General features: G+C 40.0%; 1 protein-coding gene across 1 annotated transcript in view; it reads left to right on the forward strand.

Annotated features, from left to right (window-relative positions):
- The window catches only part of USP54 (ubiquitin specific peptidase 54), a gene marked incomplete at its 3' end in the record, with an annotated part of 72,056 nt that overhangs the window by 18,464 nt on the left and 37,291 nt on the right, over positions 1 to 16,301 (forward strand). Inside the window, 9 exon segments of the mRNA XM_082855227.1 lie at positions 8,517 to 8,651; positions 10,214 to 10,327; positions 10,467 to 10,549; positions 10,738 to 10,741; positions 10,743 to 10,804; positions 10,973 to 11,078; positions 11,191 to 11,337; positions 12,946 to 13,095; positions 15,037 to 15,205. Coding sequence (XP_082711353.1) covers positions 8,517 to 8,651; positions 10,214 to 10,327; positions 10,467 to 10,549; positions 10,738 to 10,741; positions 10,743 to 10,804; positions 10,973 to 11,078; positions 11,191 to 11,337; positions 12,946 to 13,095; positions 15,037 to 15,205 — 970 coding nt within the window.

The following is a 16,301-nucleotide window of genomic DNA, read 5'->3' on the forward strand; positions in this document are numbered from 1 at the left end:
GCCCTTGCGCAGCAGCGAAGACCTAGCACAGCCAAAAATAAATAAATGAAAACATAAATTTATAAAAAAAAAAGAGAAATTTGTGTGCTAATTACCCTGTCCCTTCTAAAATACCAAATTTATTCCCACCTAGTATTACTGAAAGATTTTTCCTGACCTAAACTGTTGTCATGCCTATAGCCCAGAGCTCTGATTTATTATTCATATTGAGTCTGCTCTTACACCCTGGCCCCCAGGGTATGACTTGACTTTGGTATTGGTTTATTTATTTATCTCTGTCCAGAGGAGGAAATCCGTCCTCTGTACTTAGTATGCCACAAAGATTTTGTTCTCCTTCCAGGGATTGTACTAGAGGCTTTACAGTGCCAGGATGTAGGACAGAGTGTTTTTTGTTATAGGCAAAGAAGAATGCTGCATTGATTGATTAAATCCAACAAACCTTCTCAATTAGTGATTTTTTTTAAAGGATGTTAGTATAAGGAATAAAAGCCAGGGAATGGTGGTGGTGATGGAGGTAAGTAGGTAGGAAATAGGTTTTTGTATATAGGGGTCCTGGAATGTAAGTCTGTACCTGTAGAACAGTAAGACTGTTGTGAAGGGGCAGGAAAGTCTGTGTTCTGCTGATAGCTCACTTGTTAATTGGGGGGAAATTTGAGAGTTCAGGGAACAAATCTCTCGATATTTTTTTATTGTGTACCATGTAGCTATTCCTCTACTGGGGACTGAAGCAGAAACATATCGAGTAAAGTGGTATAAGGAATTAGTCTGGTCATTTTTTTGTAGACTGTAGGAATGGAAGGTTCTTCATTGTCCTATAGTCATGGCCACTATCAGAGGAGTAAACCCATTATCCTAGACTGGCTATTTATTTAAGCCAGGAAATTAGATTTCTAGTATGTTACCTGGAAATTTTAGCTAGTAATAAATAGCCTTCACATAAGGAAGGTATGTCCTTATGTCTAATGCACCTATCCATTTGAATTGAACTTCCTTCCTGTTATGCTTATCTATGTGATATGAACATATTTGTGTAGTTTTTTGGTTAACCTTTCTTTTTTTTTTTTTTTGCGGTACACGGGCCTCTCACTGTTGTGGCCTCTCCTGTTGAGGAGCACAGGCTCTGGACACGCAGACTCAGCGGCCATGGCTCATGGGCCCAGCCGCTCTGCGGCATGTGGGATCTTCCCAGACCAGGGCACGAACCCGTGTCCCCTGCATCGGCAGGCGGACTCTCAACCACTGCGCCACCAGGGAAGCCCTCGTTAACCTTTCTTAAAGTTGTATTAGGCTGTACCTAAATATTCTTCTTTTTTTTAAATTAATTTATTTTATTTTTGTCTGCCATGAGTCTTTGCTGCTGTGTGCGGGCTTTCTCTAGTTGCAGCAAGTTGGGGCTACTCTTTGTTGCGGTGTGCGGGCTTCTCATTGCGGTGGCTTCTTTTGCTGCGGAGCACGGGCTCTAGGCGTGCAGGCTTCAGTAGTTATGGCTCGCGGGCTCTAGAGTGCAGGCTCAGTAGTTGTGGCACCCAGGCTTAGTTGCTCTGCATCATGTGGAATCTTCCTGGACCAGGGCTTGAACCCTTGTCCCCTGCATTGGCAGGCAGATTCTTAACCACTGCGCCACCAGGGAAGCCCTGTACCTAAATATTCTTGACTAATTTAGTCATTGACATAACTTGGATAGTATAAAACTCAGGCTCTTATCCTTTTAAAAATTCTGGAGTTCAGAATTTTACATGGTATTTCAAATAGAGGGGTATGACTATAAGGAAAAATATAGCAGATCATCATGATTCTTTCCAGAGTTTATGGCAGAACCTGAAACTTATACAATCTCAAAATCTTTGTTCATGTCCAGAAGGGTCCCCCTTTTTATTTCCCCTGTGGGGTAAGTGGCTTTGATATTGATTCTTAAAATTTGATTCGAATACTGTTGGTCATCTTTAAGGTCCTACATTTCTGATCTTGGCAAAAATTCCAGAATGACTGTTACATTTTTATAAATCTCAATATTAGTTTATGATTTCCCACTAAAAGCAATACTATTCCCTGGTGAATTTGGCCTGTCTCTGTCTGTCCACTGTCTTGAGGTCTTGTTGTTTCTATCTGTGTCTCTGCCTTTGTGTATGTGGGTGTCATTTTTGCATAGGTAGCAGGAATGCGTGTGAAAGGTAAGTTTATGATGGTCTTTTGCTTCACCACTGTAAGTCCAAGGTATTGGGTTATAAATTGAATGCAAATGAAGCCCTAAACTCATGGGGAGGTATGGTATTGGTAACTGAATTTGATTTAAACGGACTGATATAGGATATGTGGGTAATTTTCTAATAAGGAAGTCTAGAAGGTAGCTATTTTAAGACATAAGGTTAAAGAATCTCAAGAGAGAAACTGGCCAGCTGTTCTCTGCTTTCTCTTCCTGGAGCAAGAATTTCTGTTAAACTGACTGCATACCTTTTTCTGAGTGTGGTAGTGGTATTATGGTTAAGTGTTTTTTTTCAGTTTTATTGCGGTATAATTCACAAATAAAAATTATGAGATTTAAGGTACACAACTTGATGTTTTGATATATACGTATATTGTGAAATGATCACTACAACAAGCTAATTAACATAGCCATCACTTTACATAGGTACCTTTCCTTTTGTTTTTACTGCATAAATGTCACTTCAGAATTGTCACTGAATTGTCACTAAAGTTGTTATATTTAACAACTTTAATTTGAAGAACACATATTTGGTCAGCTCATAGACTACAAACCTTGGGAGTTGCAGCTCACACTTGTCAGGGGAGATGTAATCACTGATTCTGTTATATCACAAAAAAATCACTGAACACTAGAGAAAGGGTTTGTTATATGGTTATGTTTTAAACAAAAAGGGTTCTTATTTTTTAGAGGCATATCCTGACATATTTACAGATGAATAATGTCTGGCATTTGTTTCAAAATGATCTGGGAGGAGGGTGGGTGGTATATATGAAATGAGATTGGCCACAGGTTAGTAATGGTTGAGGTTGGATGATAGGTACATGGGAATTTATTGTGCTATTTTGTCTACCCTTGTATGTTTGAACTTTTTTTGCGGTACGCGGGCCTCTCACTGCTGTGGCCTCTCCCGTTGCGGAGCACAGGCTCTGGATGTGCAGGCTCAGCGGCCATGGCTCACGGGCCCAGCCGCTCCGCGGTATGTGGGATCCTCCTGGACCGGGGCACAAACCCGCGTCCCCTGCATCGGCAGGCGGACTCTCAACCACTGCGCCACCAGGGAAGCCCTGTTTGAACTTTTTGGCAATAAAATGTTAAAAATCCAGTGTTACTGGTTTGGATGCCAAAATGGTAAACATTTCAATATTCTTTCCCCTCTTGAAAGAAAACGTTCAACATTCTTTTGAACATACAAATCTAGGGTGAAAGTTCTATTTTCCAGCAGTCAGTGACTCTCAAGGAGTAGCTCCTTTATTTTCCTTTCAAAGGGTTGTGTTTACAAACAGACTCGATTGGCCACATCTAGGTTTATGGTTTATTTAGGTCTATGATTTACAGGAGGTGTGGAAAAAAAGGGATAGTTATGAAAGCCAAAATGATAGATTTGGGAAGCTTAGATCAAGAAGAGAAACTCTAAGAATTGAGTTAGTAGTAGTGTATAACATGTGTCACGCCTTTGTAGAAGGTGTTGCTGGACACCTCTCAGGGATGAGTTGAACTGCTGACTGGGGCACTTTTCAAAGACCTTGGGCCCATAAAGCATCAAATTTAGTGACAGCCCTTTTTCTTGACCTGTATCTTCTCTACTCATGACTTCTTTTTGATGCAAAGATAGGAAATTCTGAGAGAGAAATAGACAGCTGTTCCCTCCTTAAAGACAAAGTCTGTGTTTTAGGGGGGAAAAAAGGAAAAACAAGCAACAGCTGCATTTGTAGATGACAAAGCACAAAGACTTTCTGTCTTTATGGCACTTTTATCTTATTTACGTGGTTTTTACTAATCCAAATAATTATATGCTCCTGTGGGTAGAATTGTTTGCTACTTGATCCAAGAGAGATGGATGGGGAAGCACCTGCTTTTAGTCATTAGTCTTGTTGCTTTTGCACTGCATCCAAGAAAATAGTTAACAGACAAAAAGTAATTTGCCTTTTCCTGAGAGTGAAAAGGAAGACCTCTTTGGTTTCACTCTGTGAAGAATGGCAGAGAGAAACCTCAAAGGTGGGTTTTTTCTTTATTGAAGTGAAACCATCAGGGACCCCACAGGGGAAAATGATTCCTGGGTTTTGGTTCTTCCTGCCCTTTCTCCCTCTCTGCCATAGAACTCAGCAATTGGAAGAATACCAGTTTTTGTTCCTTATTGGTGCTACCACCTGTTCTTATTGCTGAACTAAATGTTCTTGGCTTTCTTTGGTGTGAACAGGATCTCCCTCTGGGAAAGGTGGGAGGAGGGTGAAAAAGGGAACAGGAGGAGGCCCATTCCTGCCTTGTGCTCATGTGAGAGGGACACACAGGGGTTAGTGTGCTGCCCTAACAGAGGGGCTTTGTGCTACAGCTTCTTCCAGAGCTGCAGCTCACAGATGCATGCTGGGCAGGCTCAGGCTGCGTCATCCCTGATACACTTGCTTCTTCCTAACAGTGGCAGAGCAATACCGGTAACAATAATTAAAATATTGAATAAGAAAATAAAGAAGATGCAGGCAGAGGCTATTCTGAATACATTCAGATACTCAGTGTGTGTGGAGAAAGCTGTTCGTAATTAAGAGGTTAAAAAAAGAGTAGCATGGAGATGATGCCACTGAACACAAGAGCCAGATCTGTTGTTGCATATCCACTATGGGCTCAGTCAGAGCTCTGACTTTAAGTCTTTCTTTTTCTGTGCTAAAACCCTTGTTATCTAGGTCATGGGAAATCTGCCTCTCTTGAATACAAGCAGCAGAATAGAGAAGAATTTCTTCCTTTGTACCTAGACCTTAGAGACTGGGTAGGTAGCTCAAGGTAGAAGCCTTTCTAACTCTCAAGGCCCTTCTTCATACATCAGTAGCAGGCAGTAACCTAAAATGAATCCCAAATAGAATGATTATAATAACAGTTAACACTTAGATAGCACTTTGATACGGTCAGACTTTAGTCTAAGATATAAGTAGAAAGATAGATAAATTATTTAATCCTCAAATAATCCTAGGAGGTAAATACTATTATTAATTCTCTTTTAGAAGAGGAAACTGAAGCATAGAGAAGTTAGGTAACTTGTCCAAGGTCATATAGACGGTAAGTAACAGGGCTGGGATTTTGAACCCAAATACTATGGTTCCAGAGTCCATACTCTTAACTATTACTCTATGCCATCTCTCAGTGGATCTCTGTCCTTTCTCAAACAGGGTCATCTGAACCACAGAACACAGAAAGTATTTTGAGTGACTATTTTCTTAATTCTCTCTAGGATGGTAACATAACTAGTACTATGCATAGGAGAGAAGTTAATTCATTAGGAACTGTTGCTTTAGAGTATTAATTCTTGAGGAAACCCAGTTGAGAGAGACTAAAGGGGCTGCAGTTTGCATTTGTTGTGTTTGTACAGAACTATCCTGAAACTAATTTTCCATTGGTTTGTCTTGGAACCGGTTTGAGACTCTGAACACAGGACCAAACCTCATCCATCCCTTGCTCTAGAGGTAGAGCCTTTGTCAGCATTAATGTCTTACCATTAACAGTTGAGAAGAGTGGCAGGTTAGGATATGATAGTGGTCACTAAGTTTTGCAAAGCTGAGGTGACTTCCCTTCAGCATATCATTAAGTGTTCAGATCACCTTATGTAGAAGCAGCCACTACTTCTTTTCCTACCTTCCTTTTCCTTTTTTCTTCACATTTCCCCAAGTTTCAAAATCCCATTGGTCACTTGGCAGATATCCAGTTGCCCTCTAGGAGTGTTTAACTGTGGACCCAGACCTTTACTTTTGGTCTAGTTTAAGGAGTCACTGATAGACATTCTTCCACTTCCAGCAACAAATTATGGAAGGTCTTGCTCTGTCTTTACCTGATCTTATAATAGACTTGTTAAAACTTTCTAGGTCACTCCAAAATAAAGTAATTATAATAGATTTCCCCCCAGCCCCATGCTTATTAAGTAATACTAAATATGTTTTTCTGGTGCTGCCTCCTCCACATCATATGGAATTGTTTGTAGGGAAATAATAGCAGAGTTCATAGTAAATTGTTCTCAAGTTGCTATAGGGATAGATGTTCAGTGTATATGAGGTGGAATGATGCTAGTAAGAGAACAGAGGTCTCTTGAAATTAGCAGAACAAGGTTTAGTCCCATTTTGCTTGAACCAGTTGTGTTACCTTAAGAAAAATGTTCACCTTTTCTAGGTGATTCTTTATGTGCTTATAAAAGAGAAGGGAGGGCTTCCCTGGTGGGGCAGTGGTTGAGAGTCCACCTGCCGATGCAGGCGACACGGGTTCGTGCCCCGGTCCGGGAAGATCCCACATGCCGCGGAGCGGCTGGGCCCGTGAGCCATGGCGGCTGAAACTGCGCGTCCGGAGCCTGTGCTCTGCAACGGGAGAGGCCACAACAGTGAGAGGCCCGCATACCGCAAAAAAAAAAAAAAAAGAGAGAGAGAGAGAGAGAAGGGAGTTAATATTTTCCCTTAATAAGATCTAACTATATAAAATCATTCATTCAAAACTAGTTGTTGATGGCCTACATGCCATTACTATTATAGATGCTGGGAGTGTAGCAAGGAATTAAAGGGCAAAAATTTCTGTCTTCATATTCTAGAGAGTACAGTTAGACAATAAATAAGTAATATACATGGTATGACTGCTGGTAAAAGTGCCAAAGGGAAAAATAAAACAAGTAAGGGTGGGAAGTTTAGAAAGAGTGGGTGGAGCTTGCAATTTTAAATAAAATGATCCAGAAATACTATATTGAGAAGGTAATATTTGGGTAAAAATCTGAAGGGAATGAGTGACTGAGCTACTGCAAGTAAAATGTCAAGTAAAATGAGGACCAATAATTAGCCATTCTAGGTTGGTGGGACCTCCTATTCTTAGCTCACATAGGTAGGTTTATAAAAGTGATCTAATTTCTGGTCTCGTTAGTAAGTCTGAAAGTAACCCTGGAATTTTTTTATATGAATAAATTACTAATGAGGATTTCAAGCTGGTGACATTCTTTGGCATGTTGACATGTAACTAATTGTTGGGTGAGTTGTTTATCTGGTGGTTTAGTGTGGATCTGGGCTATGTGATGTCAAGGAGCACATTCTAAAATCTCTGTGCAGAGGATCCAATACCACTTGAGAAGGACACCTCAAAGCAGGTGCCACTTGTTGCCACTCTTTGTTTCCATTCTCTGGATATCATATTCATCATTGTTTCAGATATAGGTAAAGGTGGAGAAGGTAGATACATTTAGTTACACCAAAATAAAAAACTGCTGCACTTGAAAGATACCAGAAGACTAGAAGAAGGTATTTTCTGCAAGTAATACTCATAGAAGACCCAGAAAAACTAAATGTAGTTAGAAAGACTAAAATTAACCAGTCTGACTGTATTAATTGCTGATAAGGATATGGGGAAATTTATTTATATTCATGCACTGGTAGAAGTTTAAGCTGTCATAGCCTCTTTACAATAGCAAAAAATTGGAGACTGTTAAAATATCTGTCAATAAAGAAATGGATAAATAGATGTGATATAGTAACATGATATAATACTATACAAATGGATAAATAGATGTGATGTAGTAACATGATATAATACTATACAGCAGGGGAAAAGGATGAAATATATGGCTAATCTCAAAAAGAATGAATTTTTTAAAAAAGTAAAATTCAGTGTGATACTTTTTACATGAAAGACATACAAGCATACTATGTATTATTGAGGGTTATATACGTACACACACACATATATACACACATACAAATATATGTCAAAGTATTATAAACAGAAGATTGTGCAACAAACTCATAGTGAGTGGCTGGTCTTAAAGGGGACTTTAGCTTTATCTGTAGATTGGAAGTAAACATGATAGAATGTTTATTTGTTAGTGTTAGACACGTAGGTATTTGTTATATTATTCTTTTTACTTTTGGGTAATTTTATAGTAGCTAAACAATTTAAAAGAAGGGGCCAAGTTTCATACGATGAGCCCCCAGAGAATAATTTACCAATTCAGTGACATATAATTTATCTTTATTTATTGTAGACCATCTACCTCTTTCTATATCAGAGGAAATCAGAGGTAACTGCACTGCATTAACTCATGACAACGGTCTCTCCTATTGAGTCCTTGATGGTATCACACTCAGATGGAAGAGCAAGGATCCTTATTAGCACATATCATGCCCTTTATTATGAGTCTCATTTTTTTTTACTTTTTTATAACTAACTGCAAGCATATCAACACATTCAAAGTACATTTGGCTCCATAGCTGTAAGCATGGAGATCCTAGCATGACAGACTGGGATGCCTCGAAGCTCAGTAACAGCATTGTGCTTTTCCCCTTGTCTAACCTCTTCCCTACAGGGAATCTTTAACCAGTTTCAGTGCAGTACTGAAAAAGTGCTTCCATCTGACACTCTCCGCAGTGCTCTGGCAAAGACTTTTCAGGATGAACAGCGTTTCCAGCTGGGAATTATGGACGATGCTGCGGAGTGCTTTGTAAGTGCTGGCCTCTGGCCCTCTTTGATATGGGGTGAGACTGTGGATGGTCTCCATCAGGGACTGGCTACTTTACTGTGCTCCTGGTCTCTACAGTTATAACTAGGAATTTCCCTAGTTTCTATAAGTTGTTTCTGCTAATAAAGTATGAATTGCCTAGTGGGTTTATTCTTTTTCCTTCAGGCTTAGGGTAGTTTTGTGCTTGCTATCGCACAGAACAGTAGCTCTCACCTTCAGAGGAGACAAGGCCCATTCAAATACAAATTTCTGGGCTCAACTCCCTTGAGTTTCTGTTTCAGTATGTCTGGAATGGGTCCCAAGAATATCTCTTAACAAGTTCCTAGGTGATGCTAACACTGATGCTGCTGGTCTGGGGACCACAGTTTGAGAGCTCCTGCATAGTAAAGATAATTAAACAGAGAATAGCTGAGTCCTTAGCACAAGTGTGATGTGCTATGTAGATGGCTACTTTGCTCCCAGTGACTTTTAGTAGAGGATCCTAACTCTTCTCAACTCTGGGTTCTATTCATCAACCTTCAAAAGACTCTATGCAACCATTAAACAATCTGAGTGATATACATCCTATTATAGGGTAAAATATAGGCCAAAATCAGGGGTGCCCCTGAGAAACTGGATCACTGATTTATTGCTGGTAGGAATGAACAATGGTATAGCCACTCTGGAAAACACTTTGGCAGTTTCTTAAAAAACTAAACTTGCAAACTGCCATATGATTCAGCAGTTAGATTCCTGTACGTGAATCCCAGAGAGATGAAAACATATGTTCGTACAAAAACCTGTACATGAATGTTCAGAGAAGCTTTATTTGTGATAGCCCCAAAGTAAAAAAGCCCAGATGCTTTTAATGGGTAGATGGGTGAAACAAACTGGGGTACTTCTATATCAGGGAATACTGTGCAGCAATAAAAAGGAATGAACTGTTGATTTATGTAACAAGTTGAATGATCTAAAGGGAGTAATGATGAGTGAAAAACACAGTATCAATAGGTTATGTACTATATGATCTCATTTATTTAACATTCTTGAAATAATAAAATTATAGAGATGGGACAACATGTTAGTGGTTGCTAAGGGTTAGGTTTGGAATTGAGTGGGTACAGTGTTAAAGGAATAGCAGAAGGGAGCTTTGTGGTGATGAAAGAGTTTTATATCTTAATTGTGGGAGTGTTTACATGACTATACATGTGATAAAATTGCATGGAGCTACACATACACACAAATGAATGTATGTAAAACTGGTGAAATCTGAATAAACTCTGTGGATTTTATTGATGTCCATTTGCTGGTTTGGATATTGTATTATAGTTAAGTAACATGTCACCTGTGGAGGAAACTGGGTGAAGGGTACATGGACCTCCTGTATAATTTTTTTGAAACTTTCTGTGAACTTATAATTATTTCAAATTAAAAATTAAAAAAAAAAATCAGAAGTATTCCTCCCTTCAAGGAGGATTGCTGTTTCTCTGAGTAAACTGCCAACAAATTTGTACTTTTGTTTGTTAAATATTGTCTACGTACTGCTTTTTGTCCTTCCCTATTAGGAAAACCTCCTGATGAGGATTCACTTCCACATTGCTGATGAAACCAAAGAGGACATATGCACTGCCCAACACTGCATCTCCCACCAGAAATTTGCAATGACGTTGTTTGAGCAGGTGAACCTTATTTCTATTCCCATCACTTCTTAGACCTTTTCTTCAAGAACACTTTATCCTAGGATGTAGGATGTCAAATGGGTGCCAAAACAGTTAATGACTGTGGCTGCTGGTTTTGCTTTTTTCTCCCTGGGCTTAGTGTGTATGTACTAGCTGTGGCGCCACTTCTGATCCGCTGCCTTTCATCCAGATGGTGCATTATATCTCCACTACTTCCCTTTGGTGAGTCTTATAGGGTTCTCTGTTTGTATACTTAGGCAGTCCTTCAGTTGACTGGGTTTTAACTGAAGGTACCCAAATAGCTTGTATCCTTATTGCTGAGTATTTGCTGTATTGTAGGAACTCAGAACAGTAATTTAAAAATAACCTTGTTTTCCTTCTTTCCTCTCCCATCTGTCCCCTTTTCTTAGTCTCAGGTTCTGGCCAGCAGAGTGGGAGGAGGAATGGGGATTCTATGAGCTTTGGATTTAGGGACAGGCAGGCACACTTACTCTGTGGGATACTGAGGCTGGTCAGGATGAGGGGCTTTGGCATAGTGGGCAGAGGAAGAAAGTCAAACGTGTGAGTTAGGAATTTGCATGAATGATTTAGCTATAACCCTGTACAACTCCCAACATCATCCCCCTTCAATTCCCCATCTCGAAGCAATCAGGCTATTTGTATGCTGGAAAGACGAGAAAAACCCTCACCAAGCATGTTTGGTGAGCTGCTGCAGAATGCCAGCACCATGGGGGATCTGCGGAACTGCCCGGTGAGTTAAGTGAGGGGTGGGGTTCAGAGTGGGGAGGGAAACCCTGAGATTAGTGGAATTGAGGCAGAGTCGGTGGGCAACATTTCTCACTAGCATTATATATGTATTTCAGAGCAACTGTGGAGAGAGGATTCGGATTCGCCGTGTGTTGATGAACGCTCCACAGATTATCACAATTGGGCTGGTATGGGACTCGGACCACTCAGACTTGGCAGAGGATGTCATTCACAGCCTGGGCACCTGCCTTAAGCTGGGTGACGTGAGTGTTAGTTACCTTTATCTCTTACTTGGAGTTCTTCTAACTTACTATTGCTCAAGGGCAGTGAACTCTGAACACAAAGGTATATCCTAAATGACAAATATTAAAGAGTTTTGAAAAAATATATTGTGTGTATCTGTACACTCAAAAGCAAGGCTTTTGGGAAGATATGGGATGATCTTGGCCTTGAAAGACAGAATGGGCAGAGCTTAGCTACTGTTAAAAATCAAGTAATTCATAGAGTTATCATATGCTCTACTTATCATTAGTTAATACCAGTGTAGAATAGGGAAGTGTATTCAACCATGGGAGGTAGTAAGGTCAAAGAAGTGAGCAGTCCTGACTAGTTCTGCTATGGGAGAAGAAGGTAGAAGTTGATGACATGAGTCCTAGAATATTAAATTCATGGTAGGAACCAACATCTGCTGAGAAGGTAATGAAGTGGCTTGGAAGAGAATTCTAGTGGAAACAGACTTCAGACACGGGCTGTTTACCTTATCAGCGGCGTACCCTAGTATAGGTACAGCCAGGGTTTTCCTTCAGTCAGAAAGTCTGTGGTTTCCTTTCTGCTGGTTTCCCTCTGGGATGGTCCTGTGACTAAGGAGATCCCTTGTTGTTTTTTAATGTCATTAAGCCATGGTTGAGAATAAGTGAACCATCTGGGATCTTACTTTAGGTCTCCTTGCCAAGGAGTCTCTGACATAGTAGGCTATGCACAATAAAAGATCATTTTTCTAAATTTCTATAGCCTACATATTCTGTTCTATTCTAGCTTTATTTTTATGATTGATTTTTCAACCAAACAGATTCCTCAAGGCAAGAGTCCTTGCCTTCAAATATTTTATATGTCTCTTAACACCTAGGACAGTGCTAGATATCTAGGAATTGAAATGTTGGTAACCAGTATGGTGGGATTGCTCCCCCTAAGGGCTTTCTTACCTTCTACTTAGTGTCTCAACAGGAAATTTATATTTGTGGCACCAGCTGATAAATAACCTTTGAAACTTGAGAATGTTTTGTTTTTATGTTTTTTTTTAACATTCCTGGCTCATATTAGAATAGGCCCCAGCAAGAAAATATTATTAAAAGGTAGGAAGAGGACTTCCCTGGTGGCACAGTGGTTAAGAATCCGCCTGCCAATGCAGGGGACACGGGTTCGATCCCTGGTCCAGGAAGATCCCACATGCTGCGGAGTAACTAAGCCCGTGCACCACAACTACTGAGCCTGCACTCTGGAGCCTGCATGCCACAACTACTGAAGCTCACGCGCCTAGAGCTCATGCTCCACAACAAGAGAAGCCACCGCAATGAGAAGCCCACACACTGCAACGAAGAGTAGCCCCCGCTTGCTGCAATTTGAATGAATGAATGAATAAATAAATAAAATAAAAGTTATGAAGAAACATCACCACATTACCAGTTTGGCCACTATCTCTCTGACATTTCGCTAAAATTTTGCCTTTTTAGGTTCATTTCTGATGATTAATATGGATTAGCAAAAGGAGAAGCAAGTCAGTACCTTAATTAAGAAATGATGGAGTCTGCTGAGAGATGATGTGAGAGGGCTGAGTATGTGACTGTTCTTTCCTTTCTCCTCTTTCCCCACAGCTGTTTTTCAGAGTGACAGATGACCGGGCCAAGCAGTCTGAACTGTACTTAGTAGGAATGATCTGTTACTATGGCAAACATTATTCTACATTCTTTTTCCAAACAAAGATCCGCAAATGGATGTATTTTGATGATGCTCACGTCAAGGAGGTAGGAATATTCAAGTCCTGCTTGACGTGTTTGGTGAATGGAACAAAAAACTGTGGACAGTTACTTGTCTTCAGTGTTTCATTTTCATAATTTTAATGTCTGTCTGCCTATCTATTGAATTTATGAGAGTGTCAGTCATGTCTTCCCCAACAGACCAAGTTCCTTGAGGACAGGATCAATTTATCTTCTGTTATTTTCTCGGAATCACCTCACCAGCATTCAGAACCATTCTGAATTTATAGTTGAAAGGGCTTTTCAAAAGATGTGTTAATTCGTTGATTTGAGTGAGAACAATCTAATGCCTCAAATTAGGTTATAAGCTTAGCACAGAGTTCAGAATTCCAAATCTTGTAATTAACAGTGGGTCATACTTTGTCCCAGGGCTGCTATAAATTATTCTCTGATTGTTATCTCCCTGAAGTACTCTATCACGGATTAACGTATTTTGGGGATAGTGTAGAGAAAATAAGGCTATAATGATATTTAAAGCTGGAAATTTGGTACTATCTAAACCAGAGAGTGTGTGTCTGAAGTAGTTTAGGTGATCTGTGTGAGTTAGGAAGCCTCTTGTGATAAGATTAGCAGCTAGGAGACTGCTGACTATAATCTACACCAACCCATGGGCCTTATGTAGTGTCCTCTACAAATAGTAAAGTCTGTGTTAATTCCCTGATTCTCTTCTCCATCTCTTTTTTACTGTTGTAATCTTGGGCAACTTATGTGAATTCTTTGAGCTTTAGGTTTTTCATTTGAAAAATAATACCTGCCTTATAAAATATTAAATCAGATTTGTATGTAAAAAGCATATAAATGTTTCAGTTAAAATGATAACTCAGTTATAAATTTACTGAACGTCTATTATGAAATAAACACTGTGCCGGTGGTCTGACTCCAAGAACACACCATCTAAGAATGTGACTGGATCAAACTTAAAAGAGAGTGAGTTTGGGGATTTGATTGGATTGTTGTTTCCATGGCTCTTCTGCCACTTTTTTCCACTGCCATGGCAGCGCTGAATCCAGCACAAAGCTAAGGCTGAGAGGTTCAGCTGTATATTCTAAGCAGTTTGACATTTTATGTCCTGCCTTGTGTGAACTCTGAGACGGAATGTCACTTATTTTCAGGCAGTCTGTGAGAGGGTTTCTGTCTGCTCTTTAGCTTCATGAAGGTGATTTTAATATTTAGGAGAAAATTATAGAAATGCAAATTTCAAGCAAGGGCTTTTATTTGATGTCTGTGAAAAGAAATTGATCACCAAGTCAACTGAAGTCCCCTCACATAGCATATTCAGCTTTGAGAACTTTTATTCATAATTGAATTGATGTTTCACAGGAATAAAAGTAATTTTATTCATCATTCCTATCTCTTATAGGGTTTTAGTGCTTTCTAAAAGGATTTCATTAAAAAAGACTTAACAAAAAATTCATTGGGGGCTTCCCTGGTGGCGCAGTGGTTGAGAGTCCGCCTGCCGATGCAGGCGACACGGGTTCGTGCCCCGGTCCGGGAAGATCCCACATGCTGCGGAGTGGCTAGGCCCGTGAGCCATGGCCGCTGAGCTTGCACGTCCGGAGCCTGTGCTCCGCAACGGGAGAGGCCACAACAGTGAGAGGCCCGCGTACCGCAAAAAAAAAAAAAAAAAAAAAATTAATTGGGACTTCCCTGAAGGTCCAGTGGTTAAGACTCCACACTTCCACTGCAGGGGACGTGGGTTTGATCCCTGGTTGGGGAACTAAGATCCTACATGCCACATGGCGCAGCCAAAAATTAAAAAAAAAAAAAATTCATTAAGTTTAGGTCCAAGATCTCTTTTGTTGTTTCTTTACCCAGTTCTTGTCTTTTCATCTCTTTTATTTTCTTTAGAAAAATAGAGTAGAAAGATATGTGTTGAATTATGGATATGAAGTATAATTTTCATGCTTTTTCTGGTTGTTTCTGGTTCAGATTGGGCCCAAATGGAAGGATGTGGTGACCAAATGCATCAAGGGACATTATCAGCCTTTGCTGCTGCTTTATGCAGACCCCCAGGGTACCCCAGTGTCCACCCAGGACCTGCCCCCCCAAGTTGAGTTCCAGTCGTACAGCGGGACATGCTACGATAGTGAAGATTCAGGTGAGCAGCCTAGCTCTTTACTTCTCCCTCCCCACTCCAATGTGATGACTGGACAGTAGGGTCTCACAGTCATGAGCCTAGCACTTAACCTAGCTTGGAGAAAGAGGATTCATCAGAAATAAGAAAGAAGTGCCAACTCATGCTGAAGCCCAAGTTGTGTCAGGCTTTGTTTCCTTCAGTGTTTAGGAATATATTGTCTAGATCACCTGGCCCCGTTTCAAAAATGAGAATGAAATTATGTTCATTTCTCAAAATGAGAAGGAAATTATGTTCAAATTATGTTCAATTATGTTCATTTAGAAGGAACTTATGAGGTATTAAGTTTGTGAGGGAAACCTCACTATTTAACCTTCTAATATTGCTAAGATGACTCATTCTTACTAGCAATTTAACAGTGACTTGAGTTGTTAAGACCCAGAAAATGATATGAGTTACTACAAAGCTCATCATTTTGTTTGGGATGAGAGATTTTTGTTTTAAAATGCCAAGTCTGGTAGCAATATTCCTTAGCTTATGAATCAGCTGTTCACTTCTAATTCAGTTATTTGGAACTTAAATCATGTTTTCCTGTAGAAACAGTTGCAGCTTTATTACTAAAGTCTCAGGCTATCCCTCAGAAACTCATCCTGTAATAGAAATACAACCCTAATGGTTTTGGCTTGATTCCTAAAAGGAGGAAAAAGTAATGTTCTTTTCCTCTTCTGGATCTAAGGCTGGCTGGCCCTGAGTATAATGAAAGAGAAGATACTTGTCCTTGGAATCTTTTCCCCTCCCTTTTGTACCTCCCTCCTGTTTGGTATGTTCTTCCCACCCTTGTGCCCCACCCAGACCTGCTCTGCTGCTTCTCCCTTCAGTCAAACACCCATTTACACTGTTGTGCTTATCTCAGCTAGGTGTTCAGAGGAAAGTAGTCTAATTGAACTAATTCACACCAAAGTATAAATAACTGCCCCATAATGTCTCATAGATATTAAAAATGCTTTTAAGTTTTTAAAAGTGACTTTTCTGGCAGTATAGGAGAAAAATTATGGGATAGGGAAACAAGGGATAGGGAAACAACAGGTTATGTGTGCCAGGTTGGCCTGGGACTTGCCAT

The sequence above is a fragment of the Leucopleurus acutus genome (assembly GCF_964270905.1).
Source record: "Leucopleurus acutus genome assembly, chromosome: 14".
Classification (NCBI taxonomy): Eukaryota; Metazoa; Chordata; class Mammalia; order Artiodactyla; family Delphinidae; genus Leucopleurus; species Leucopleurus acutus.